The sequence below is a fragment of the Zosterops lateralis genome (genome assembly GCF_965231275.1).
Source record: "Zosterops lateralis genome assembly, chromosome: 2".
Classification (NCBI taxonomy): Eukaryota; Metazoa; Chordata; class Aves; order Passeriformes; family Zosteropidae; genus Zosterops; species Zosterops lateralis.
Window position 1 is genome coordinate 63,359,252 of NC_139763.1, and position 26,880 is coordinate 63,386,131.

Genomic DNA, 26,880 nt, shown 5'->3' on the forward strand with positions numbered 1-26,880 from the left:
TAGTGTATCTTGGACTTCTGAGTCAGTCGGAAATGAAAATGTGAGCTTGGCAGAGTCTGTTGTGTCCAACTTCACTGTACCTCAGCATAAAGGTTTTCCTGGCTTTTCTCACAAAAGCAGTCATCACACGCTAAATTTTGTTTAGTTTCTGTTTTGAACAGTTTCTGTTCCTGGCAACCTTGCATGGTAAAAGAACGGTTTTCCTGCAAATGTTCTGCATCAGGTCACAGGAGCTCTGCTCTCAGTTTTACTGCCTCAACTTTGTTTGCACAGGAAAACTCTGTGGGGCAGGCTCAGTTAATGGAACAAAAATCCCTGCAGTGTAGAAATTTGGTGTCACAGGTCAAAGCCTCAAGCAATAATTCACGTTTACAGAGAGAAATTAATGGCAATGAGTGTGTATCTCACTGATTAGAACTTGATTTGGCATTTGGACAAAGGTGTGGGTGCACAGAGGCAGGGTGGGATGTCTGCTCCATTTTACCACTTTGTAAATGTTCTTTAGAGCAGTGATGAAGGTGATTCCTCAGCCTTTGCTCTATCTGTCAGAGCTCCTGCCTTGCTGTGGCTCCTTGTTGCTCCTGTTATAAGCATGGATACTACTCAGAGCTGTATTTTAGGGCTTTATTTGTATGGTTGTGTTTTCATTAGGACTCTATTGCCTCTGAACCCTTCTGGTGCAGTACAGTACATGCACTTTGCAGTAATTGATGACCTAAGTGATATTTGTGTGTGTCCAGAAACAGCATTCAGCTGCAGGGTTTTTCCACCTGCAGATGAAAATGTGAAACCCCCAAATTGACAGGTTTTTCTGTTACTTCGTGTTTCAGTGAGGAGAATTATGACTGAGCAGACAGCCTGAGTCATTTTAGTGTAAAAGTGTGAACGACAGAGGCGAATTGTATACGCACTTTCTTAATTTAGATGTAGCTGATTGTTACCAAGCAGCTTCTTAATTTGTGTGAGCTGAGGAACCTGCTGAAGAACCTTGGGAGTCAGGAGTGGCCTCCCTTCTGGCCAGGCTCCAGCATGAAATGGGGGGAAGCCTCATTTTGTGTTCTCCTTCTGTTGGATCATGTTTTAAGATGTTGGGCTTTGTGCTGACAGGTTCAGAAAAGACTTTAGTAGCCCTCAACACCTTAAATTTTAAGAAGTTTAGCGGTTACAGAGGAAGAATTGGCAGGGTAATGTCCTTGCTTCTACTGCTTCACCACAGGCCATTTTCCTTTAGGAGGTGGAGGGGGTAGGCAGGAGGAAGCAGCTGCAGGGCGGGCCTTGTGCACTGAGGGGTTTTTTGTCTCCAAAGGAAACAATGCTGTTGCTGCAGGGAAATACATATGTGAGTCTGTCTGCCTTTCTGCATCTGAGACGGGAATGAGTTAGGACCTGTCATTTGTTGCTAGTGCTATATGAGCAAAGCCTGCATTTCCATCAACAGGCTTCCTGTGGCTCTTCAAAAGGCAGCAAAGGCAGAGTAAGAATGGGCTCCTTAAAGTCAGGAGCTGATGAGAAGCTTGAAATGATCTCTCACTTCAGCAGCGAGCAAGTTTTTTGCACTGCTTCAGACAGTTACTACATAACTCTGCTTTTCTGAGTTTAAATACCTATTAAGGCAATTTTGGATTTGTGTAGCAAACTTGATCCACCACAGGGGTTCAGAAGGAAAAGTGCTTACACCCTTAGCAGTGTGCTAGGAGAGTGGCTGTAGGACGCTGCTCTTTCCTCCCCAAAACACCACGGAGTTGATTGCTTGCTGTCATCTAGGACACAGGGGTCAGGATCCCTTAAATTCAGAAGTCCAAGTCAAGTGGCAACAAACATTTCACTGAAAAAAGGCAAATACTTGAAGGCTTTCCAGACTTTTGGAGTTGAGCTGACCAGTGTTGTATTTTCCTCTGGTGATACCCTCACCTTCAGAGCTGGAATTAAACCAAAGTTGTGGTCAAAGGTGAAATGCATTTGAGCTTGTCTAATATACTGCATTCAGTCTGTGCTGATGCTAAAACTGGAAGCTCTTTGGAGGAAAAAAAACAACTTCAACATTAATAGCATTGTAATAAATTCTTACAGTGTTTCCAAGGCACTGTTAAATGAGGGTTGTCAGGTGGACAAAATGCTCTGTGTGAGACCATTATGCAGTAACTACTGTCACTGCTTTTAGAGGCACACCTGTGTCATGGTGCAGGCATTTGTTCTCATATGGATTAAGCAGTCTTAGGCAGAAGAACTTGTGCTGTTTGGTGCAGGGAAGACAAACCCTGGCAGGACAAGCAGGACGATATTTTCTTTGACCTAAGTATTGTTATTTATCTAGTTATTTTGATGGGTTTTGGCTTTTTTTTTTTTTTTTTTTTTTTTTTTTTTTTTGTCTGTTTACTGGAGTTTTTTCTTTAAACATGTGTATGTACTGGAAGGAATTTATTATGCTTGAAAGGTAGGGCTGAGAGCCAGGAAATCTTTTTGGCTGTGCCACAGATTTTCTGTTCCAATCCTGGCAAAGTTTTCTATGACTTGGTCCTCAAGCTTCCCTCCACATAAGAGCTCATTCACCTCCACACTGGGATGTGAGGCTGTCTTGATTGTTAAATATGGTTTGGAGCCCTTGGATGGAGAACCCTCTATTAAATACCATCTTGAGATAATTACAGTGGCTACTGAATGTGACAAAAAATATAGACAGATTAAAATTTGGTATTACTAGATTAGATTCCAGCCAAGCAAAAGGATCAATTAAGAGACTTGATTGGTTTCACCTCTATAAATCTCTGGAAAAATAGATATAGAGGAAGCAGGGCTGTGTCTTTTGGGGCTGCCTGCTCAGCCACCCCAAAGTCACTCTAAGACTGTTTCTGAGAAGTGGCGTCTTAAAATGCGGTGATGGTCTCCACCTACGGAGATAGAGTGAAGCTGTTATGGCACTGAACATTCCCTTTTTTCCCTGTGTTGGTGTGGCAGGCAAGTCTTCAAATGAGCATTTATAAGAGTTAGGATGAGCAGAGTATTTTTATCTAGCCAGCCTAATCCCTTGTGACTCTTCCAGAGGCAGTTAAAGGTTCCTCCATGTCAGGAAACTTGTTAGCCTAAACGCATATGAAATCACCCATACAAATTACAAGTAAAAGTTGGTTGTGTAATTGCTTAAAAAGAGAAAAGGAGGCTCAGAATAAAATTCCAGACTTCTTCTTTCTTGTGTGTTTGAAGTACTTCTCTTTCCTCTTCAGAATTGTTTCGGGTTCCTTAACAAGAGACACAACTGCTCCTCTCCTGCTTTTAGATGGAGGAAACAATTTCTCTCCTTCTGTATGAGTTTTTAGTCTGCTAGAGTACTTTTTTTTTCCTCCCCTCTATTCTTGTGTTGATGGTGTAAGTCTAGTTGATCTCGTGGTAGGCTAGTAGAGCTTAGATAACATGAAATCTTTTCAAGCTTTAATCTGTGGATTTATTGGTTTAAAAGGGATGGCCTAAACAGCAAAGTAAAGGATCATAGAACTTCAAAAGTGGATGTTGACGTTCTTCAGAGGGAAGGAAAAAGGAAAAAAGACAATAAGCAATCTTAACAGCATGATTTTCAGTGGATAGGAATAGAATGAAAGGAATCTCTAAAATGTCAGGTAGGAAGAGAAAATGCCTTAACTAGAACAAAATACCTGAGTTCCTAAACTCTCATTTGCATTTTTTTCTAATTTTAAAAAAGTGTTATTCAGTTACTCTGCAAGCGTGATTGAAATAGCATCAATACTTGAAATTTCTGTCTGCTGTAGATGCAGGAAATAAGTTAAATGCCTTTCCCAAACACTGTGGCAAGTTCTGGCTCTACTCATTCTTAAACTTTCTAAGTCCCAGGATTAAAAATTCAAAATGTGAGTTGGCAGAAATTTGCCAGATGTTCCATTGCTAAATTTTTTTACTCAAAATGCTTTTTAAGTGCAGAACATGACTGTTATAAGAAAACCTAAAATAAATATAAAAATCATTTGCTATAGTAAGTAAATATTATAAATTATAGGAAAGAAGAAGCTGAATGAATTTTTTTTAAAACTTTTGAAGCATGGGGGTGAAATGGTTGGGGTAACAGAACTTGTAGAAGAACATATGTAATTTGTGTAGTTCTAAAGCAATTGCTTATTATTTTTTGTGTCTTTAGTTCTTGCCCAACATATGTTCTCTGGGCAGGATTAAAGTATTCTGGTTCTGTGTCAGGATTACTGGTGTTAACTCAACTGGTTCTTGAGGATATGTTTTATTTTCATGCCAAATTACTTGCAAATACTGCATCCAGTGTTTACAGCCTTTTTCTGTTTTGGCCAAATGGAGGCCTCTGACTTTATATACGGAGGATTTTAACCTCTACTTGTCAGAGACAGCACAAAGCCCACACTCGCATTCCTAAGCTGCTTTTTATAAAGTATAACATTATGAAGTTATTGGAAAAATTTGCCATAGTCATTCAGTAAGATTTGTGTGAGTTCATATTGTTTAAAAAAACCAAAACCTCATGATATTAATTTGGTTTATTTCACAAAACCAGAATGTAAGAAGTTAAGGGGGGGAGAAAAGTTTCATAAGAATTATTCAAGCTGATAAGCTAATTAGTTTAGATAAATACTGACATGAAAATGCTTGTCAAGGGAAAACTGCTGCCAAAAAGCAGAACTTGGGCTTGATTAATGTGAAGAACTATTACTTTCTAAATGTGTAAGTCAGCAAATAACCTCTTTAAATTCTGCATGATAAGATCACTTAAATGATTATTTAGCATATCATTAGTACTGGCAAACAGCAATTACAAATACTTCAGCTGACTTCCCTTACAGCTGCTCTTTCCTTCCAGTCCATATCCTGAAGTTTTATGGAGCCAGTTTTGTACTTTATGAACCATTTTACTACACTGTTGACCACATTTAGTAGTTGCTTTTTCAATATGACAATCAGCTAATACCTAGAACATAAGAAAGGAAATGTCAAAACTTTGGAGGATGGACAAAGGTCATGCTTCTCATGTGATAATTAAGGTTTTTTTCTGCTGCAGTCTTGGAGAAATGGAGTGATGCTCTCAAATGGTAGTTTTGGAACTAGATGATCTTTCAAGTCCTTTTCAACCCAAGCCATTCTGTGATAATGAATTTAGCCTCAGAAAAAGGCACTGTACTGAGAACAGAAGCTTTGTGCTGCAGTTCCCACTCAGATATCCATGCAATAGTATTTTGCATGGATAAATGGAAGTGGTAGAGGAAGTTCCCAGTAGTGCTGTGCAGCCTATAATGTCCTGCACACCCCTTATTTGGGTCTCTCGGTTTTGCCAAACCTCCTCAGCTGTTGTCTGTGGTGTTTTAGTAGGTATGAGGTACTTGTTGTTGTGGAGGGATCACAAAAGTCCTACTTCTGCTCACAAATATTCCCTTAACTTTCTCTGTACTTGTTGAATTCCTTGGGTTCTGATACCGTTTTTATGGTTGATTTAAACAGTTTAAATGTGGGCTGTTGCTCAAAGTCATCCTACTGCTGTCCATTTAAGCCTCTCTGCTTCTTCACTTGTGCTGTGTGTACATATGCAGTCAGCAAATGAGGACAAGTATTTGGATTAAAACTAATCCTAACAGATACATAATTTGCAGTCGTAGCTGTGCTAATGCCTAAAGCGAGGGATGAGGCAAGAAGTGCAGATGTGTAACTTGGAGAAGTGCTTGAACTGATTTAAGCTAATGGTGAAACTGTGCTGGAAGTGCTGTGGCAATGTTCAGCTTTGAGGCTTCCCAATCTGTATTGTTTTGACTCTTAGCCAGACATTAGCCTAGTGTTTGGCAGTGTGAGTTTTAAAAGCCTCAGCTACACTCAAGAGTGAGATCTATGGTCCTGGTCTACTACCCTATAATTTATTTTCATGTAAATGGAAATAATGGTATAATGGAATTTATAATGTAATAAAAGAGAGCCTAATTGATTTTCCCACAAAGGAGGATAAAGTGATAGAGACACAGTATGCATAGTCATGCTTTCTTATATAAGGTTCACAAGGGTGATAAAGGATGACAGCTTTCTAGGCAGATATCTGATCCAGAGTGCGTTGAAGGTGCTGTAAGTTTTCTTACTGACTTCAGGGTATTGGATGCTTTGGACCAAATGTCTTCACTCTTCCATATTGGTTTTCATTTTCATTGTCTCAGGCCAAAGAGTCAAGAGAGTTAGAAAAACACAGACCAATAAAGATACTACAGGTACCTCATATCACCCACAGTTAAAACAGACAAAATAGTCAGGTAGCGGGGAGATGGATTCAGGTTGAGGTTGTCATTTGTGAGTCTAACTTCAGAAATGCATTAATTTGCAGCCTCTTACTTCCTTGGAAGTAAATGATAAAAGCTGTTTTGTTTTTGCTGTAGATCACTCATTGGTTTCTATGCTTCAGAGTAGCTATAGAAAATGCCCACTGAATGACAAATAAAGAGCCTGTTTAGATACCTAAGGGAAAAAAAAAATAGAGAAGTCTACATAGCAGAATTCCTACTGGATTGAAGTGTCTTAGTTGAGGTGCCTTGTATGAGCTTTTCTTAACAAGTCATTTATTTGTAAGGCTTCTGGCTGTTGTTCTGCTGTGCTTGTGGGCACACTTTGGGTTTTGGTTTCTCCGTGAGTTTGACACCAGTATGTTTGTGTAAAGGCAGTGCAGCTGCCCAGATCCCACACTAACCAAAAATGTTTTCCTTGCAGTGCAAGTTAAGATAGCAGAGTAAAAGTGCATTCAAATCAAAGTAACTCCTTTAAATTTGACAACTGTTTCCATGTGTCCTTTGTCCATCTTTCTCTGAAATATCAGGGATGTATATATAGATGCATAGAAAAACTTAAGTGTATATACCTAAGTCAGTGTGAAAATGGTCTGTTTCTTTATCAGAAGCAATGTGGTGAAATTTCAAGGTCAGCTTGTGTTTTTAAGTCTTCCTTTTATTCTTTATACTTCCTGAGGCAGGCAGGTTATCCTGATTAAAATGCAACCTAAATCTATCAGAGTTATGAGTTAATCTCATGTGAAAGTATGTGAGAGGCAAGTTTAGGAGAAATGGCTGATCTCAGTTCTGTTGTTTTTTCTAGAGCAAATATGAGAAGCTGTAAAATTCAACAGAACTTGGAATTACATTATTGTCTATGTAATGTGAGACCTTTACACACTCTGGAACTTGAGAGCTAAAGGGAGAAATTTGGCAGGGGGTTATAAGCTCAGCACTTGAAAATCCCTTGTCAGGAGGGGAAATCTTCCCAGTCATCCCAACCTTCCTGCATTTGCTTACCCTACAGGAAGTAAACACTAAAAAGTTCAACATGGTCATTTGTAACTTCAGTAAAACAGAGGTGAAATATTTCGATTAAGTCATGCGCAATGACAGTTCATGAGGTTATCAAGATTTAAAATGAGTATATGATGCCTTTTCAAACACTGCTTGGTGAGTTTCTGTTTTGAAATTGCTAAGGGAGATGCTACAACCAGATTGGTAGTACTAACAGAGAGTTTGAAATGCTTTTGTTGGAAAACACTGGCAAAATGTTGGGTTTCTGCAAGAATACATTTAAATGAAAGTTCTTCCAAAAAGGGCCAACTGAAGTAAAAGAGAAGTTTTAAGAAGCTAATTAAGCTTTCCTTAAATTTCAAAGAGAAAAACTAGGATCAAAAGACTTGAATTTTCTCAAATTAGGATGCAGAGCATAGTGGTTCCCACAGAAATATTGAACTTGAGTTTTGCTTTGTTTACAAATGACCAAGAGTTTTTCACGATAAAAACATGGACCTTTGGCAGAAAAGCACATTGTTATTGAAGGATTTCACATTTTTCATTTGTGCTTTCTAGGAGGATATTTGTAATTTAATGAGATCAGGGAAACATGTTTTGATCACTTTGTAAGTGAATGCACTTTATCACCTAAGTCAGTTTTACTGCTTTATTGAGATGTACTCTCTATGTATTGCCTAATGTCATTAATTTATTACTTCAGGGAGAGTCTCCTAAATTCTTTCTGGGTACATGGTGCAGTTTTTAATTATGTGCTAAGGTCATGTAATTAAAAGGAGCAAGGGTTGCACAGAGGAAGGAGAGAGCAGAGGCCATGAAATTTTCTTGATTTTAAATCCACTTCCTTCTCAGGAGAAACTGAGCACCAAAAAAAAAAAAAGGGCTATCAAAAGTCTTGAGAGTCTTTCAAATCCTTTCTTTTGCAATGTTGTCATTTTAAAAGGAGACTTGGCTTCCTCATTATCTTCATGAAGGCCCAAGACCCACATGCCTGTGCCGTGGCTGGGCAAGATTCGGCTTTTTAGTCCTCAGCTGGGTGTGTGCTTCTGAGCACGGCTTTTGTAGAGCCTCTCTGAGGCATCTGGTTGCCCTCATGGGTCTTGCACAAAGCCTCCAACCCAAGTTCTGGCTTCAGGTTCTGCAGTGGGTGGGCAGAGGGGCTGCAGGGGGGATGCTGAGTATGGGTCCTTCACTGCACAGATGTGTAGCACCAAGGTTTCCTGTGGGGAGGGAGGTTTCTGCATTGGTGCTGCTCAGATGTGAAGGGGGACTGGATCTGGTTTGTGGTGTTTTGGAAAAAACCTAACCAAACATGATCTTTATCTTTTCATAGCTGTAGATTTTAAACCTTGAAGAAGATAAATGTTTTCCTAGATCCTTGTGAGTTCATCCAAATAGAAATGTGCTGTGTTTTAAACACCCTGCTGGAGCAGGGAGGTTGGACCACATGCCCCACTATGTTCCTTTCAAACCTTAACCATTCTGTGGTTCTCTAATACCTAAAAAACGTGATTTTGCTCTAAATATCCAAGGGGGAATTTTTATACTTCCCAGTGTGTTTTTCCAGAGCCTGAGCTGCCCATCAGTGATCAGTCTTCATAAAAGATTCTTGTGTGGCCATAAGAAAAGGCACTGAGTATCATGTCTTACATTATTTTCTGAAAAATAGTACTGGCCTAGTTTGCAGAAATGTGAGCTCAGACTTCTTGCAGATGTTGATGTGGTCCAAGCGTGGTCTGCATTTACTACATCCACAAACTTGCTTACATCTTAGATAAATTATTTAGATTTTTTTGCACCTTTTTATTGGTTTTGCCCTTCTTTGCTAGTTCAGCTACATTTTTTTGGTTTTACAAAAACAAAATAAAGCAGGTATATTGCATTGTTTTAAGGTTTATTTAGTCTTTTTTTTAAGGAACCTAGAATAACTTCATGGATATTCCACTTTTTGGTGTAAGATACTTCTGACTCCCATCATTTGCTAAGGGATACTCTTACATTTGATAATAATAGTTACAATTGTTTCTCTGCTTCAGATCTACGCAAAGCTAGTAATTCTGTTAACATAGTAATTCTTGCGTTGTTTCTCATATGATCATAGAAATTTACAGTTTGTAGTTATGGAGGCTAGCTAATGCTGTAGATCTGTGAAATTACCCTTGAGAGGAGTGGTGGGAAGTGAAGGTATAACCAGAAAAAAAGCTGAGGTGGTAAGGAGATCAGCACTTTTTTTAAGTGGAAAGCTCTGTAGTATCTTTTACCCGTTTTAACAAGGGCATGTAGTGACAGGAACAGGGGAACAGCTTAAACTGAAAGAGGTTGGGTTTAGATTAGACATTAGTAGGAAATTCTTTATTTTGAGGGTGGGAGGCACTGGCACAGGTTGCTCAGAGAAGCTGTGAATGTCCCATCCCTGGAAATGTTCCAGGCCAGGCTGAATAGGGCTCTGAGAAACTTGGTCTAGTGGAAGGTGTCCCTGCCCATGGCAGGGGGTTGGACCAAATGACCTTTAAGGTCCCTCCCAACCCCAACTAATTCTGTGATCTGCCTCAGAATTCACTGCAACACTTTGAGAGAAAACAGAGTGGAACAACACTTAGTAATTGATGAAATAATGGGTGTACAGGATTGCTAGGAAGGGAGTATGAAACAGGTATAACATAAAATATATATATATATAGGTACCAGTCCAGTGCTTTCCAAGATTTTGTTTCAAGTCTGATAAGTTATTGAAAATTTTGGAGTAGTTTTTAGTCATTTTTACACTATTTTATATCACACTGTCAAAATTCAATTATTTATCTTCAGTTTGGGAAGAATGTTTTGGGTTTTATTTTTTTAATGAGCTCTGAATAATAGCCCAAGACTTTTTTGACATTCTCTTGTTAATTTGATTTCCAGTGCAGTCTTCCTTACCTCTATTACGCTGCATTTTATGATTGTTATATTACTGCTTCTAAGGCAGAAATGCTTAATTGGAAATATCTTCTTAAATTCTGCCAACTGAGCACTCAGAAGCTCTGCATATGCTTCTGCTTCAAAAGCCAAGCACAGCAGAGTTGCTGCCAGGTCTTGTCTGCCTCAAGCTCATACCAAAGTATAGACCAGCTGAGCTTGAGATGTCCCATAATGATATTCATACAAGTGTTGGCTTAAATTGAGATCAAGACCCTTCTCAAAGGCTGGGTTTCTGCCCAAAATGTTGTGACATGGATAGTTTTGTTATAGCTTCAGGTTTTTCTTCCTTGTCATGTCTTAATTTTCTTTATGTTGAAATGTTTTCCAGAATTGATTGATAAATCTATCACATAAAAGGGTTTTCATGCTCATGTTGTCATCTTCTGTTACAAAACATGGCATATTGTTTTTGGAACTCAAATTTGTGCCATTTTTCTCTTCTAGATTATATAAAGTACAATGCAAAATATTTATAGTCCTTTTTTTCTTCTAAATACTACAAGCAGTCTGCTCTTAATGGCTTGAAGACATGTAACAACCCCTACCTATTATTAACTTTTCTGGGGAATTGCTCTTTCTGTGCATGCAGCTTAGTCACATCCTCTGCAGATTATCTGTTATATCTTCTTCTGCTCGATCCATAATTGGTTGACTCTTTGGTTACATTGCTAAAAGATACTCTCCTGCTCTTTCAAAAAGTGCTGTCTACAAAGTTTCCTGGCACGTACTGCTTTTAGGTTGATAAGAGAATTGTTTATGGTACATTGTACCTAAATTTGTCCAGCTAATGAGAAATTGAAAAGAACACAAAACTTGCAACTGAATCACAGGCTTTAACCCAAAGTCTCAGAGGCACTTCATTGTCATGTTTCCATTTGTACTTGTGAAAATATTTCCCAGAACCACTCTTAATTGTCGTTCTGGGGACTGGGACTGTGTAAATGAAACTGATAGAAAATGTTGTGCGATACTATGACAATTTCATTGTTACAATAGTAATTACATAAATAAATTGTCTTTACCAAGATGAGCATTTTGTGACCTAAAAGTTCCTCAGGAGAAAGGAAGTGCTTGAGTGCTGTTTTGCTCCTCAGTGTAAGAATTTGTCCTGCATGGAAATAACTATAGAACTATGTGATGTTAGTTAACATAATGGTCCCTTAAAGCATTTCTCCTCTACTTCCTGTACTGAAAATCTTTACACCCTGTAGTTTTTTCACAGCTTAAAGCTGTTGCAAAAATTTTCAACCTCAAAGGTTTTTTTTGTTGATATATTGTCATTTCCAACAGTCAAGTGGTTCACATCAGGTGTGTTTTGGTTTATTTGACACATTTTCCTGCGTGGAGAGTGGTGGGAAAGTGGTATTGATTCAGTTGTCCTTGAGACCTTTGGCTCTTGCCTAAAGTTTTTGAGATTTGTCCAATAATTAGTCATACTGAAGCCTGGCTGCCCTGGGAGTTAGGTATTAAACTTGCTAATTTCTTCAGATACAGATTCTTTCTGCAGCAGCACTGCCAGTGCAGAACACAGATCCCTCTGGAAGATGCTCATAGCAATTGTTTTGGGGGGAAAAAATGTGTGGCAAATGGGCCTGAAATTATATTTTCATGGATAATGTTCAGCAAAAAAGGAGCAAAGGTTATTTTATGGTATTTTGTGTAATGCTTTGTGTACCTGCACGTGCAGTTGTGAGTTGAGCAGAAAAACTGGAGGAAGTGGTGCAAGAGCTGCAAACCATGTAGTAGCAGCCTGCCCAGAGTCATCCTGAGCAGTTTAAACAAAACAGTTGTATAAAAGCGTAGTTCTGCTTGTAGACTGTCTTTCAAAATTCCTTTCAAAGTGATTTTTAAAAGTTAGTCTCACAGGCTTGGCAAACGGGAGCAGTCCTAATGACCAGGGTTTGTTTTTTCCCTTCAGTATTCAACTGGTGATTGGTTGCAGAGCCACAGAACAGTAACTGTGTCAGAAGTTCTCTATTTGCCAGGCATTATCACTGGTCTGTGTAATATTTTTGAACATTGCCAATAGTTTTAGTCATTATGTTGACACAGAGGGTCTGTCATCTTTATGTTAAAAAGTATTTTCACAGAATTCCTTCTGCATTGCTAGGAAGGGTGTTTTCATAATACTCTTGTACAGTGAGGTGGGTCCCATGGACCTTTGCTAAGAGATGCTCTAAATCATGGAGAATTGGTTAACTGGTCTTCATTGGGTGAAAAGTGATTTCAGGGGGGGAGGGCTGAAAAGTATGGTATTGATTATTCTGAAATAATGTCTGATTTCAAACAAGATTTGTCAGGTCTTTCCAGAGACTTCTGAGGAAGAGTAGATTATCGCAAAGTTGTTAGGAGAATGAGTTGCAACATCATTTGAAGCAACAAAGTGTGAGATGTATATTCAGGCTGTGGTAACCTGGCTTTCCTTCTCTGGAGAGATTTGAACTCTTTTATCACTAGATGAAAGGAGATCCTCACAAAGCTGGATGACTCTTAAATGCTTGAGATGAGTGGGATAGGTATAGGACTTGTATTAAACATACACACACTGTAAGGAGTTAACAGCAGATCTGTCAGTATTCTTAAATGAATTAAACTATTAACCCTGTAGTTTTTAATATTTTTCTTTATAAATTTTGTAAGAACAAACTCCAGTATGAACATAATTTATATAACACAACTCATGTGAAATTAGGACACAATCCTTGATTTTTTTGGGTTTTTTTTCATGATCAATACTATTTCAATTTAGATTGTGAAGTCTACTTTGTTTTAGCAGGTCTGAATTATTTCAGAATTCTGGTAACTAATTGTCACATGAAACTTCTGAAAACACAGTTGCAAGCAAAAGCCAATTTTCTGGGCATGTAATTCTCTCTTGGGAAAGAGGGTTGGAAATAGCTTGTGCTGGCTGATCCAGTCCTTGCGCTTCCATTCCAAAGCTGTCGGTTCTAAACTGGCTTTGTTTTGCCTTGCAAAATCACTGCCATTTTTTATGACGTTATGAAGAACAACATGTCTTAACATTATGTGTTGTATTGACTGGTTTAATAATTTGAAAACAAGCAAAAGAAAAAAGAAAGCCCGAGGCAAAAAAACCCCAGCCAAACAAACAACATCTGAGGGACCTTGTCATTGAAATAGATACATAGTAAAGTGCTAAACACTGCATTAAAATTTAATGTGAACGGATAACTAAAACCTGAAAATGTATTAGGAAGAATATATTATATTGCCAAGAACAAAAAGCATAAATAAAACAAAGACGAAAGCAGGTTTTTTTATTAGTGAACTACTAATAGCACTGTTTAGAGTAAAGCTGCTCAGGGCTTTTCCTCTGTGGTCAGTGGAGTACACCCAAACCCCAGGGTGGCTCTTCCTCATATATAAAGGATTTAAGGGTTTTTTTAATCTTTTCATGGAAACCAAAGTCCAATTAAACATGTATTTGGGATAGAGCCAATACACAGATTGGGAAGCACCTGTGTGTCCTGTAGTTTGACTGTAGCCAAATAAAGAGTTGACTGTAGCCAAATAAAGAGTAGCAAATAAGAAATTCTGCCTGTTTTTTTCCATAAAAGGAGCTTTCAGATGGGCAAAAATGACTGCAGATGCTTGTGATGGAGGCGTTGCTGCAGGGAAACATCCTGCAAAGCCACTCTTAACAAAGCCCCACTTAATTCACAGAGTTTAGCCTTGGACAGTTAGTTAGCCCTGGGTATTTTGAGAGGGAACTGAGTTGAATTTTAGTCTTATTCTTCATTCTGATGCCAGTGGCCTTTTGACCCTGAGAAATTTTAAGTCTCCATTGCTTTGTCACTTCTAGAACTAATAAAATGGGGTTTCTGTAGCCATCACAGGGGAGTTTCAAATGGAAAGCAACATTTTGCTTAATTAGTGAAATTTATTCTGTGGCTGCATCTAGTAACATTAATCACTTACTGTGCATTAAATTAAAGTAAAAACTGCAAACCTCCTTCCATGATAAAGGAATACATTGAAGGTGACCTGTTCACCTTAAGTGCTGCTTAAAAGCTTTAAAAAGCAATATGAAATTTGTAAAAGGTAGCATGAATAACATTGCTTTAGAAATTAGTTCCTGATAAACATTCCTGTTCAATTAAGCTGGACCTGGGGGTTAAAGTTCTTTTGTTATTATTACATAGAGGACTGGTAATTACCTGGCTAATGATGTTGTATTTCTCTCATTAGAATGTTGAATATTAAATTGTGGGACTGAAGCTGAAGTTTTCCCTGATAAGCTTGCAAACACCCTGCAAGCTGCAGAATGCACTCTTGAGTTCACAGAATAGAAGTGTTTTTCGTGTTTAAGTATAAAGAAAGGAGACAGGGCTGTAATTAAACCCATCAGTTTTCGTGTGGGGGTGTGGGGTGGTTGCACTTGACAAAATCCATCTCTTTGTGTTTCTGCATTGTGGCATACAGGTTTTTTGTGAGGCATCAGTCTTGTCAGGGCAGCATTTACTTCTCCAACTATGTGTCCATGCACTTGGTAGGGGTCCCTGGGGAAAGAGCAGAGGGGGCTGCACCTAAATGCTGAGAGGAAGGTGGAAATGGTGATCAACAAAACACCCATGTTAAATGTCACCAGGTGTGAAAGTTAAATAACTTCTTTCTGCTCATGCAGCCACAGGGCACACAAGTTTGTGCAGCCAGCATAGGTGACAAGGCTGTGGTTTGTCCAGGGACATACACTGAATGGGGCTTTCTTTCACCCTGCCATTGCTGGTGCTGGCAGCTCTGCACTGCTGGGGCCAGCTGAGTTGCAACACCCTCTTTGTCTTGCCACCTTTTTAACCACAGCATCAATTAATATTTGTGGGAACCAAAAGGGATGTATTGGACTCACTGCATCTTGCTGTTTGGGCTCTATGGGTACATGTTTCTACTCAGAATATCCTCTTGCTGAATGTAGCCCATCTAACTGATGGAAAGCAGCAGTCAGTTCTGTACATTCCTGTCAGATGAAATTCCATGTGCCAATCAGGTTATGGAATTTGTTGTCAGTAAATGCATGGTATCTTGTACTTTGTGTTCTGCTCCCAGCCTTTGTGATGTGGCTGCCCTGTCTGTTCTTACTGCTTGTTCTGGCTCTGTGATGCTCTGCAGAGCTGACTTAAATCTGGGTTTTCTTTCTCTGTTAGCTTTCTGATGGTTTAGTTGACTTATGTGAAGGTTGACTGATTGTTGAGACTGACAGGTCAAAGTGGAGTGGAAACGATGCAGAAATAGGCAGATCCCTTCCATGTGTAGCAAGCTGCTCTGTCCCCATAGCTTATCTAATGGAATCACACTTGGAATAATGCGAGCAAAATTGGAGCAGGAGTGAGAGAGGACCTGGATGCTGCTGGTCTCAAGTGCTAATTCAAGAATAGTAACTTTGCTTCTCTTTCTAGATCTCATTCCCTTTTATTAACCCCTTTTCCTCCTTCATTAAAAACAATATTTTTCCAGTCATTAATTACTAAAACGTGACATGAATGAAGCAGGGTTCACTCTTAGTCAAGATATCTCAGCAATGATTGCTCTGGGAAGGAAATTTGGATTCCTCAGAGCAAAGTGAAGTGATGGTGACAATAATAAAAGAGGAAGAGGCGAAGTTGCCAAAAGAATGAGAAATGGAGGTCATGTGCCTGTGTTTCCAGCAAGGGCAGTGCTGAGAGACACAAGTGAGAAGTGCATGCACTCCTAAATGGAGGGAAAAATTATGCAAACCAGGCCAAGAGCTGAACTGGTTGAGAAATGATGGAGAATCAACTATGTGGTTATGAATCAGTAACTGACATTTTTTCTGCTATGGATGAAACAGCGCCGGTATTGCCAAAATCATAATTTAAAAATTGCAGTGTGAAAAATTGTAAATCTCATCACTCTCATCTTGTTACTCTGAGTTTTTATTTGATGCACTTAAAAGATAAAGTGTTCTTCTTTTTAGGAATGAGCCTAAATAAGGAATATCTTAATGCTAGTTTTAATTCTAGTAAATGTAGTCTAGTTTTACTAGGCTAATTCTTACTGCCTTAGCCAGGTGACACTGCATGTTTTACATGCATGGTGTGCTCCTGTTCATAGATATAGATTTGTCATCTGTGCCAGTGCATTTTAATATTAAAAATGTGCATTTAGAAGATCAAACAGACCAGGAACCATCAGACAGTGCATTGTGTACAGAGAAATGAGATGACAAATTTTACTGCTGTCTTTTGGGACAATCATTTGAGGCAAATGCTGCATGTCTGGTTTTGCCCTCTTCCTCCTGAGTCTTATGGGCACTGCTTCCCCTGCCTCCCACTCTCAAGAAGGCACATATTTGCTACTTAAATGTACCTCTGTTGCTTCAGGAGTTTTGATGCTTTACTGCTGAGAGGCAACATTGTACTCAAGGATGAGTCTCCTGTTTAAAGAAAATAAAACAAACAAAAGCTATCAACCCTGTGCTTTCAAATTTATTTATAAATATGGTGTAAAAATATTTTCCCATGTAGTCTTGCTGCCTCAGCATAATTCTACTCTATGTGTGACACGCAAGCAGGCTGAGATTTTCTTTCTGCAGGACTGCTCTTTATTACTAACATCAGCAGAAGGGCTGATGTGGTTTCAGCCAGAACCTCCTCCATTCCACTTACAATCTCTGAGTCACCTCCTACTTCAAGCTCTTAGTTTCAGATGTATTCCAGAGGACGTGGTTAAAGTACTGATAGTTATTTATCAAAAGAGGATTTGCTTTGGGCCATGAGGGCAGAGACTTAATGTATCCAGAGTCGCTCTAACTCTTTCCAGAGGTGGCTCTGGAACATGATACTGCATGAGACAAAATAGTCCCTGGTGCAATTAAGTGACTGTGGTTTATATATTATCAAATGTAAAATACTAGGTAGATGTTGTAGCAGAAATGGATTGACAGTAGGTACAGTAGTAACTTTTCAGTCACCAGTAGGTTAAGGTTTCCTTTAGCTGTTTTTTGGTGGGTTTTTTTGGGTTTTGCCTGGTTGGTTTGGTTTTGGATTTTCTTGGGGGATTAGGAGGACGTTTTGTTTGTATTGTTCTGTGTTTTTTGAAATGTGACCTTTTATGTGTTTTCTTGTATTGATTACTCTTCTTTTCAGAAATGGCTTTAGTAGGAAGTAGTAAGGGGCTCTAGAATACAACTAATACAACTGTCTCAAGTCTGCAGTTAACCTATATTTAATGAACTGCTGTTGAAACAGGAAAAAAAGCGTTTGATTTTTTAAAAGCTCAAAGTTAAATGGCAAAATTTTATCTGGCAAAGTATGAGTGTTTTGAAGTACTTTAAAGCTTTCATCTTCCATCAAGGTTCACATTTTGGTGTTTGGTTTTAGAGAAGGAACAAAATTAATTCAGAGTGGATGTCTATTGTTAGTGTAACGTAGGATGACATTACACTAAGAATCCTGTAATTTTTCCAGGGGTCACCTCTGTTTGATCTTATCAAGCAGTCGAAAGAGCGGGAAGGCCAAACTGATCAGCCTGAACCCAATACGTCTTCTCTCAATACGCCTCTCCAGCATAACCACACTGCTGCAGACCTGTAAGTGAATGCCTGAGGTCTAGCAAAATGTGAAGTTGATATCACCCTTATTATTCAAATCCACCTGTATTCTGTTTTCCTACTTCTTAGGCTTGGTACTTAAGTTTTGTCAAACCATTGCATTTGCAAATATTTAGTATACATAAAAATTTAAATCAAATGCTGAAATATTTTTCCCTAGACCTATCAAACTTGTAACTGTAAACTGTTACATTACTTGTCTAGGAATAAACAAGTTCCTGTATCAGGTGTTGGGGATAACAGGTCACAATAGCAGTTTATTTTTTCTAATGGGGAAGGGTGAAAAGGGAAGAGTTACTGCAAGTATTATTGATACAGAGTTGTTCCTTTATCCTGTGATGTTAAATGGATAATATATGTTGAACCTCCAGCTATCTTTCTCCTGTGAAATCTCCTAAGAAGAAGGTATCTGGAACTCCTCTAAGTGCTCCTTCCACTCCAGATGCTCAACCTGCTGTGATCCCCCAAACCCAGAAACCGCAGAAATCTACCTCCCTCTCTCTGTTCTACAAGAAAGGTTTGTTCCTACTGCATGTGCTGACATTGCAAAGTTATCTCTTACTTTTTACCCTTTTTGGGTTTTGGCACTTAGCATTTCTGAAAAGTTTGTTGTAGAATCTGTAGTAAACACTGGACAAACCTCTGGAAGAAAGGGCAAAATGGTGCCAGCAGGTGTTTACTGTGTGCACTCTGCAAGTTAGAAGTGAAAACTTCCCTATCTTGGCTGTAAGAATGTCCATATGGGCTCAGATGGAGGGTTCTTCTGTTGTAGCATCCTTTTCCCAGCAGTGACCAGAAAGAGATGTCATGGGAAGCTGAACAGCTGGACTGGTGTGACTGGTGCTTTTCCAGGCTTGATCTTTATCCCTCTTGAGGGGTTTTGTGAACTTTTTGTACTGTGTCTACTTAGTAACTCCCAGCAGATTCATGTTCCAGGTGCTTCTTTGAATTGACATAGACACACGTGTGCAGCATTGTTTGGTGTGGCCTTACATGTGTCTGCTGTCTCTTGTGTGGAAAAAACCTTTTCCACTTATTTTGAGCCAGGCTTCTACTGCCTTCACTTGATGTCTGGTATTTTTTTTTTTCTTGGCAGCAGTGAACAGTACAATGCTGTCCCTTCTCCATTGCATTCCTTTAATTTTGTATATTCCTGTTACAACCATTTCAGTTTATTTTTCTTTGTTTCTGAAGTGTATCTACTGGCCTATCGTCGACTCCATACACTGTTCCTTCACCTTCTCTCTGAACATCCTGACCTGGAACCCTTGATCTGGACCCTCTTCCAGCACACACTGCAAAATGAGTATGAGCTAATGAGAGACAGGCACCTGGACCAGGTAACATGGACAAAAAGGGTTTTAGGAAGTTAAAAAGACTCTCCTGAACAAAATGTTCTTTGTGCATTCTTAGCCATTAGAAATTGTACTCTGAGGTTTTTATTAATCTATTGATCACTGAAAGGAGGACTTACTTTAGACTGAAGTCTGTCATCTCAGTTTTTTCAGTACTGTCAATTACTTAATATGGCATCTTCAATTACCATTTTGAGCTATTTTCAAAATAACAAAGACAGACCACAATTTCTGATAATTTGCATAAAAAATATAGTGTTTTTCTTTGGGAAGGCAACATGTGTGCTGATAATTTTTTTGTTATTCTACCCTAAAACTGCAGCATGTGGTAGAAGTTTGAGAAGGTCCTATCAGCTCCAATTAGTTGTTTGTCACATAGGAATGTGTAGCATTATGTTGACTTATATTCTGGAAGTTCTTTCTAACTTGAGTTGTCTGCTAGTTTATAGAGCACAATCAGTGATAGAAAGTTATTTCTTAACGTGTAATGAAGAAGCTGAATTGATTTTCAGTGGTCTTGTCTTGTTTCTTTAATAGATCATGATGTGTTCCATGTATGGCATATGCAAAGTAAAGAATGTAGATCTTCGATTTAAAATAATAGTTTCAGCATACAAGGAGCTTTGCAACACAAATCAAGAGGTATGGAAGTTCTTAAATGTTATTCCTCCATAAAAATCTTAAAAACTAATTATTTTCCCCTGAAATCAAAATAAACTACACTTAAACATACAAAAGAAATCTTCTGCTTCACTGCATCTCCATTTTGTGGAGGAGAAAACTGACTCTAATACTAAATATCTCTTTTAAACATCTTGCATAAATAGTTTGGTAACTCTCCTCAGAAAACAAATTTCATTCCATCTTTTGAAAGATACATAATAATGGTTTATGACTGTATTTGGAGTCTAGATGAAAAATTTATGTCCTCAGCTAATAGGATTTTCAAAAACAACACAAGTTTCTTTATGAGTTGTCTAACTTCCATGGAGCATTAAGGGAAGAGAAGTAGATGACTTTCTACAGAAGCTTTCAAGAGAAACACAGTTTGATAGCAAATAGAGATGGATGGCTCTATATCAAACAGCTGTGTATGTATTAAAGTTGCAGGCTTAACTTTAACATGAAGAAGTTCCTTCCGTCATAGGACCTTTAATGTACTGAAATTTTGGCACAGCATAGTGATGAAATCAATAGAAAAACTCTCACCAGTTAATGGAACTGTAGCATCCTCTCAGTACCAGAATTTCTCATAGAGTATTTGTGGATCTTGGCTAAACTCCAGATTTTTGCCTCCAAGCCTATTTTATCCCCATTCGATCTCAGTAATGAGGTTTTTTTGCCTTCCAAAGCATGCACAGTAGTCCAGAGTGTTTGATGTGTGTGTGAAAGCAAATAGTTTATAAATTTGGAAAATGTTAGAACTGTGTTCACACCAAGGGGCTGTGCCAGTTAATGAAGTAGGTGCTCGTACTGGTGTTCAAACACATTTGGAAAAATCCCCAACAGTTTAGAGAAGCTACAGTGGCTTGCATACAACCCATGGGCCATCCTAGCTCTTAATCTAACACAGACTTTGAGTGACTTTATGAGTTTTTAAAATGTAAAATTTTCATTCCTTTTATTTATTTATTTTTTTAAATCTGTGTATGATTTTCTCACCCTATGTAGACTTTCAAACGTGTTCTTATCCGGGAAGAACAATATGACTCCATCATAGTCTTCTACAACTTAGTGTTTATGCAGAAGCTGAAAACAAACATTTTGCAGTATGCATCCAGCAGGGTAAGCCATTAGCTCTGTTTATTATTCAATAGACTATAAATGTATAGGCAATAAAACCTTATGATTGTTTTATTATTTTAATAGCCTCCCACTCTGTCACCTATCCCACACATTCCTCGCAGTCCTTACCAGTTTTCCAACTCTCCTCGTCGTGTCCCTGCTGGCAATAACATCTACATCTCACCTCTGAAAAGCCCATACAAATTCTCTGATGGGTTTCAGTCACCCACAAAGATGACTCCAAGGTCTAGGTATGTTGTTGACAAGCATTTCTTTGACTAAATTTAAGATATTTGGGGGGTTTGAGTAACAGCGAATTGGAAAACTGCAGAGTTTGTCAGTAGCCTGTGGCTATCATATAATTTCTGTTTAATAGTGTTTGTCCTGTATTTCGAATCTTTATTCATCATTCAATGCTTTTCTGTTGTGCTCAAGGAGGTTTTTTGCTGGGTTGTTTTTTTTTTATTTTTGTTGTTGTTGTTGTTGGGTTTTGTTGTTTTGTTTTTGGGTTTTTTTTTAATCCCCCACCAAAGAGGAGTTTCCTGACCTGGTTGCTTAAATGTTGTTGGCTTTCACCCTGCATCTCACTCCTGAAAAACACAGTTGAGCTTTGTAAGCTTCTTTAAAGGGAAAATACTTCTTTTGCAACAAAATGTTTGTTTAGATGTCCAAACAGAACATTTCAAACTCTTGGTTACTAGTTCTCAGCATATGAGGATGACAGTAAATGTACCAGTTTCCAGTGACTTTTCAGACTAGGATCAAGTGAGTGCCACTGTGCATGAAAGTTTAAATGTTACTGTGTATTTTAGGTTTAAGTCCTGTGTGATTTTAATTAGCAAACACCTAAAGGTAAAGATGAGAGGATGATTATCTGGGTATCCAGCACTGCAGGGTCTCCCTGCTGATACAGGGTAGACTTATGTGAGCTTCTGATCCTTTCAAGCCACAATTTCATTTCTATCTGTGTGATTTAGTTCATCTGGTGTTTTAGCATTCACTGGCTCAAAGAGAAATGTCTCAACACAGTAAAGCACAGTATGGATTTGCACTGTTAGCACAGAGAGAGAGAGGAAGAGACGTCATTAATGCCTTGTGCTAACCTGTGCAAATTAGTCAATGTTTCTGTTGTTGTTAAATGTAGCTTAAACTTCTTTTCTTCATTTGGCAGATTTTTGGTGTCAATTGGAGAATCATTTGGGGTGAGTTTTAACATCTTTGATGTCTGGTCTTAAATGCATGTAACTTTTGGAGGAATGGGAAAGCCTGCTCACATCTCTAGAGTGTATGTGATTTAATATAGTAATTGTAGGGAAGTTCTTTTAACTCCTTTCAAATATCCAGACTTCACGTTCAAAATGTGTTGCATTTTATTTTAATTGCTTTGGCACAAGATACGGGTTCTTAAAACTCCAGAGTTTTAGAACTCCTAATTTTTTGTGGATAATCTGGAAAGTTGGAGTGGTTTCAGGATTTATTGGCAATTCTTTCCCTATTTTCTTGTCACTTCAGACTTCTGAAAAGTTTCAAAAAATAAACCAGATGTTGTGCAACAGTGAGAGCCAGCTGAAACGCAGTGCAGAGGTGGGTGCCGCTGCTCCGAAGCCACTGAAGAGGCTGCGCTTCGATATAGAGGGGCAAGACGAGGCAGATGGAAGGTGAGAGATCGTCCTGGGATTTTCAGAGATCTTGCATATATTGGGTTCTCAGGGCCTTCTTTTTTCAGGAAAAAAACTTTTTCCTGATATCCTATCTTGTGTTAATTTGGGAGCTTTAGCAGCTGTGTCAAATGAGAGATGGAAGCATGGAGCTCCTCAGTTACATGCTTTGATGTCAAAAAGCAGCTCCCCTTGATTCGAAGTTTAGGTTATGAAGGTAAAAAGTTATTTTTATTAACTTAACCTTATGCTTTCTTTCTGTAGCAAACACCTACCCCAGGAGTCCAAGTTCCAGCAAAAGCTTGCAGAAATGAGTGAGTATTACTTTTCTCATAATCTGCAGAGCACCGAGTGCCTTGGATAAAAGAGTTTGGGCCCACTCAGATGAAAAACCATAGTTCAACACTGATGTGATTTGGGTAATTTGCTTAGCTTTTGTACTTGCTGCATCTAATCTTGAAAATGCAGATTACAAAATGGAAATTTATGTAAACAGGAAAACCATATGTAGGTTTTCTGTTGCTTTGCATTTATAGGGAAATGTCTGAGACTGCTTTTTCTTCTACTGTGGGTCAGCATTTCTGTCAGATCTTGTAGGACCTTTTCTGTTTTGAAATGAAATTCAACTCTAGCTCATGAAAAGCAGAACATACCCAACCCCACATCCGAGTTGTATTTTCCACTTGAGAAGGAGCACACTTGGCCTGACCAGGCATTCCCACTTTCTGAGAATCTGAGCTCTGCAGCTGAGCAGATTTGCCCATTAAAAACTCTTACATTGCTCATCAAGATAGGTATGAGTGTGGATCCAGGCACCTCTCCTTTATTTTAAGCTAGGGAAAATATGTCAGTTTTTACTTATGGCAGAGATTAAGAAGGAGAGCTCTGTCTCGTGCAGTGGTGTTGGTGTGTGCCACTGAGGGGAAAAGACATTCCTGGGCAGGCTGTCTCTGGGATGTGGGCACTGCTCAGCCCACAGCCTCTGCCTGGCTGCGAGATTCCTGATGTGACACAGACCATCTGCCCACCTGGAGGATGGAAATGGACACAGTGAGGGGACAGAGACAATGAGAACTGGAGTGAACAGGTGGAAGGAATTTCATAAGATCTGTAAGATTGAGCAAGAATGGCTGAAACAGTGCAAAATTAGGTATTCATCCTATAATGAGAGATTTGGTTTGTTTACAATAGAATAATGTACTTCAATTCATTGTGTTATTACAAATTTTTCCAATAATCAGTCCAACATAATTATGAAGAAAATATTTCATTCTTTTTGCTTGTTGGGTTTTCTTGTAGCATCTACTCGAACAAGAATGCAAAAGCAGAAGCTGAATGATGGAAATGATACCTCAGCCAGTGAAGAAAAGTGAGATTCTTCTCAGGACCAGGGGCTGCACTGCTAGCCCTCTAAAGATTGTTTTTGTTTTACAGCCTTCATTAATAGAGTTGCTTTTTTAGTTGCTTTTTATTCCAAACTGCTAGTTGAAAGCATTTGTACTTTTAAAATTGTTAAATGTTTTCCATGATACTTTGCCTTATGATGTAGCATATATACAATGTAAGCCACTGAATTTAATTTATATATTTTTTGAGGATTTTTGAAAAGTCTTGGAAAGTGTCTGAATTTCCTGTTTCAGCATTACTGATTTAAGCCAGTTCAGTCTTGTTGGCTTGAATTTTTTATGTCTAAAGATGAAATGTTAGCTAGAATGATTTGAAATGCACTAATTTTGTTTCTTAGATTTGTTTTTTTAGATTTTCATTACTTGCAAATTTTGAAGATGGTGGGCCAATTACTGCAAAGATTTCTGTCTGTGTTCATAATTAGCACATCAAATTCCCATCAGATTGAACTGGACAGCAGCTGGGGACCTTGCAGAGAAGGGGCCTCACTTCAGGAGTACAACCTGAATACACAGTGAGCTCATTTCATAGCCTTACTACTGAAACCAACACTTGGCATTTTGTAGTGTTGCTTCCCCAGCTCTCACCCCAGTGTCATTTCAGAGGGCAGTTACACTGTCCTTCAGTTTGAATTTCATGGAGTGTGAATCCCATAGAGATTCATCCCAGAATCCCACACTGAATCTTCCCCAGAAGCTGAAACTTCTTCCCCTATGGAGAGTAACTGATGTGCCCTTTCTTATCTTGGGAAATCTCAAGTATTAAAAAGAAAAAACAAAACAAACCACAAACCTAAACCATACCTGGTATACACAAGATTTCAAAATTCTAATGATGTAGAATTTTCTTGATTTCTTCAAATTTTTCACCTAATTGTAACCAAGCCAAACAGCTTGAGAAACCAGCAGGAAGCTGAGTGTCTCCAGCTGGGTTCCAGGTTAGAGCAGCCTGGTCTCTAAAAGCACAGGGCATCTCCCATTGGCCTTTACTGCAGCCTCTGCAGAAACCTGAACGTGGTGAACCCGCGTTGGGAAAATCCATCTGCCTTTACTGAAAAGGCAGTTAATTGGGCAACTTGTGAATGGTTGCAACTAGCCAAAAACCCAAACAAAACCATCCTTTTTTCATCTTTTGTATTTGTAAGTTACTCATTCAGATACTGGAACTTTTCTTGCAACAGCAAAGTTTTGTTAAAATAGCCAATTAACAAAAGCACATGTTTTATTTCCATTGGATTAAAATATAAGCAAATAAATTGTCTTGCTTTAAAATTACCCATTTTTATGAAATTTAGCCTTTGCAGCTACTTAAATTAAGAACAGGTACAATAGAAAAGCATGCTATTCATGACACAAACATTTTAAACTAATGTCTTCCAGGGAGCTTATTTACAGGTTGTTTAGCTGATCCTAGAGTACTTTTAAAGTAGGAAGGAATGGATTTTTAAAGATCCATTCTTGTGTTGATTCAAAGCTAACCTTAGAACTACTAAAAATTCTACAAGCAGCAAAAACTGTAAATTAATTTTAAAGTAATATTGAGGGGCGTTTTAGACTCAGTATGGCTTCAACTTTCTTACTGAAAAATGTACAGACCTTTCCAGAGTACCTTATGTTTATTTTCTCACTTTTTGCAGTTTTACAGACAGGATATATGCTAACATTGAGGTGCACTGACTGTAAGCTCTGTTACAGCAGTCCTTTGGCTAGAGGGATGATACAGAGTCCAGTATCCAAACAGATTCATTCTTTCTTTACTGGGACAATGTATTTTTTTGTTCAGATTCAGAAGGCTTCACATCAAATGTACAATATTATTTTATACAACTAATCAGTTTCTTGCCTTTCAAGATAAATAAAATAACTTTTAAAAGATTTATAGTCAGTGATTTTCTTTTATTAGTGATTTCATATGGTACCTATCCAAATAAATACGTATTGAAACTAATGGCTTTTTATTAGATATGGAAATCTTACTGGTTTTGACAGCACTTTCTTAGAGTGAGACTTTGCTGTACTAAAAATGGCCTGGAATATTGAAACCGTTCCAGGAAAAAAAGAAAACTTGGAATCACAGCAAAACTTGGGCACAAAATGTGATGGCCATTTTAGGTGCTTAAAACCAAGCATTAATTTCTGTAGAAAGCTGAAGCCCTGGGTGTAAGATGAGGTCAGGTAAATCGTGTCCTTTAAAGGTCCATTTCTGTCCATTGGTGCTTAGGAGAATGGAATCTATTGGCTTGGCTGTGTAGCAATCTGAAGGTGGATGAGCTGACTCCCAGCCTCTTCATTTGGTGTTTTATACCTTAATCTCTTACTGCTGTTTTTTCTTGTATGTCATAGGAGCTTTTTTTCTTCCTCCCTGCCTTTGGACTTGCAAATGAAGAATTTTGAGGCAGTGCTTGTGCAGAGGGGCTGTACTAAAAGCAAGTTGCTCACAGGTGCCAGAACAGCCACAGGAGATGTGTAAGTGCACATTTTCAGGCACAGGAGTGGCTGCAGGAAGACACCTGTATCAAATGTGAAGCAGCTGGAGAAGAAGATTATGGCTGTGTGATACCAGTGCATAGTAACAAGCTGGTCATAATACAAATTTGCTTAAGAAACAATGATTGGTGTTCTGAGGACCATTTTATTAATCACAGTTTATTACGTCACCAGAGCATTAATTTCTTTGAAAGGTGGAAATACACTTGAAGAAATTCTCCAGCTTACAAATGTATTATATGGTGATTTCCTGAAGAACACAAATAGCATGCAAGGTCCCTCTGTGAAATATTATCTGATTTACTTTTTTTCCCCCACCTACAGTCAATTCAGTCTACAGACATCAAATTTATTCATTTT

The 26,880-nt window shown here is 38.5% G+C and overlaps 1 protein-coding gene across 1 annotated transcript in view; it reads left to right on the forward strand.

Annotated features, from left to right (window-relative positions):
- Nucleotides 1-25,910, forward strand: part of RB1 (RB transcriptional corepressor 1) — a gene marked incomplete at its 5' end in the record, with an annotated part of 70,275 nt that extends 44,365 nt beyond the window's left edge. Inside the window, 10 exons of the mRNA XM_083855877.1 lie at nucleotides 17,687-17,808; nucleotides 18,201-18,346; nucleotides 19,024-19,169; nucleotides 19,722-19,826; nucleotides 20,856-20,969; nucleotides 21,054-21,220; nucleotides 22,141-22,171; nucleotides 22,482-22,627; nucleotides 22,892-22,941; nucleotides 23,927-25,910. Of these exons, the coding sequence (XP_083712003.1) occupies nucleotides 17,687-17,808; nucleotides 18,201-18,346; nucleotides 19,024-19,169; nucleotides 19,722-19,826; nucleotides 20,856-20,969; nucleotides 21,054-21,220; nucleotides 22,141-22,171; nucleotides 22,482-22,627; nucleotides 22,892-22,941; nucleotides 23,927-24,000 (1,101 nt within the window). The 3' untranslated portion in view covers nucleotides 24,001-25,910. The remainder of the gene's footprint in view (nucleotides 1-17,686; nucleotides 17,809-18,200; nucleotides 18,347-19,023; nucleotides 19,170-19,721; nucleotides 19,827-20,855; nucleotides 20,970-21,053; nucleotides 21,221-22,140; nucleotides 22,172-22,481; nucleotides 22,628-22,891; nucleotides 22,942-23,926) is intronic.
- Nucleotides 25,911-26,880: the final 970 nt, after the last annotated feature.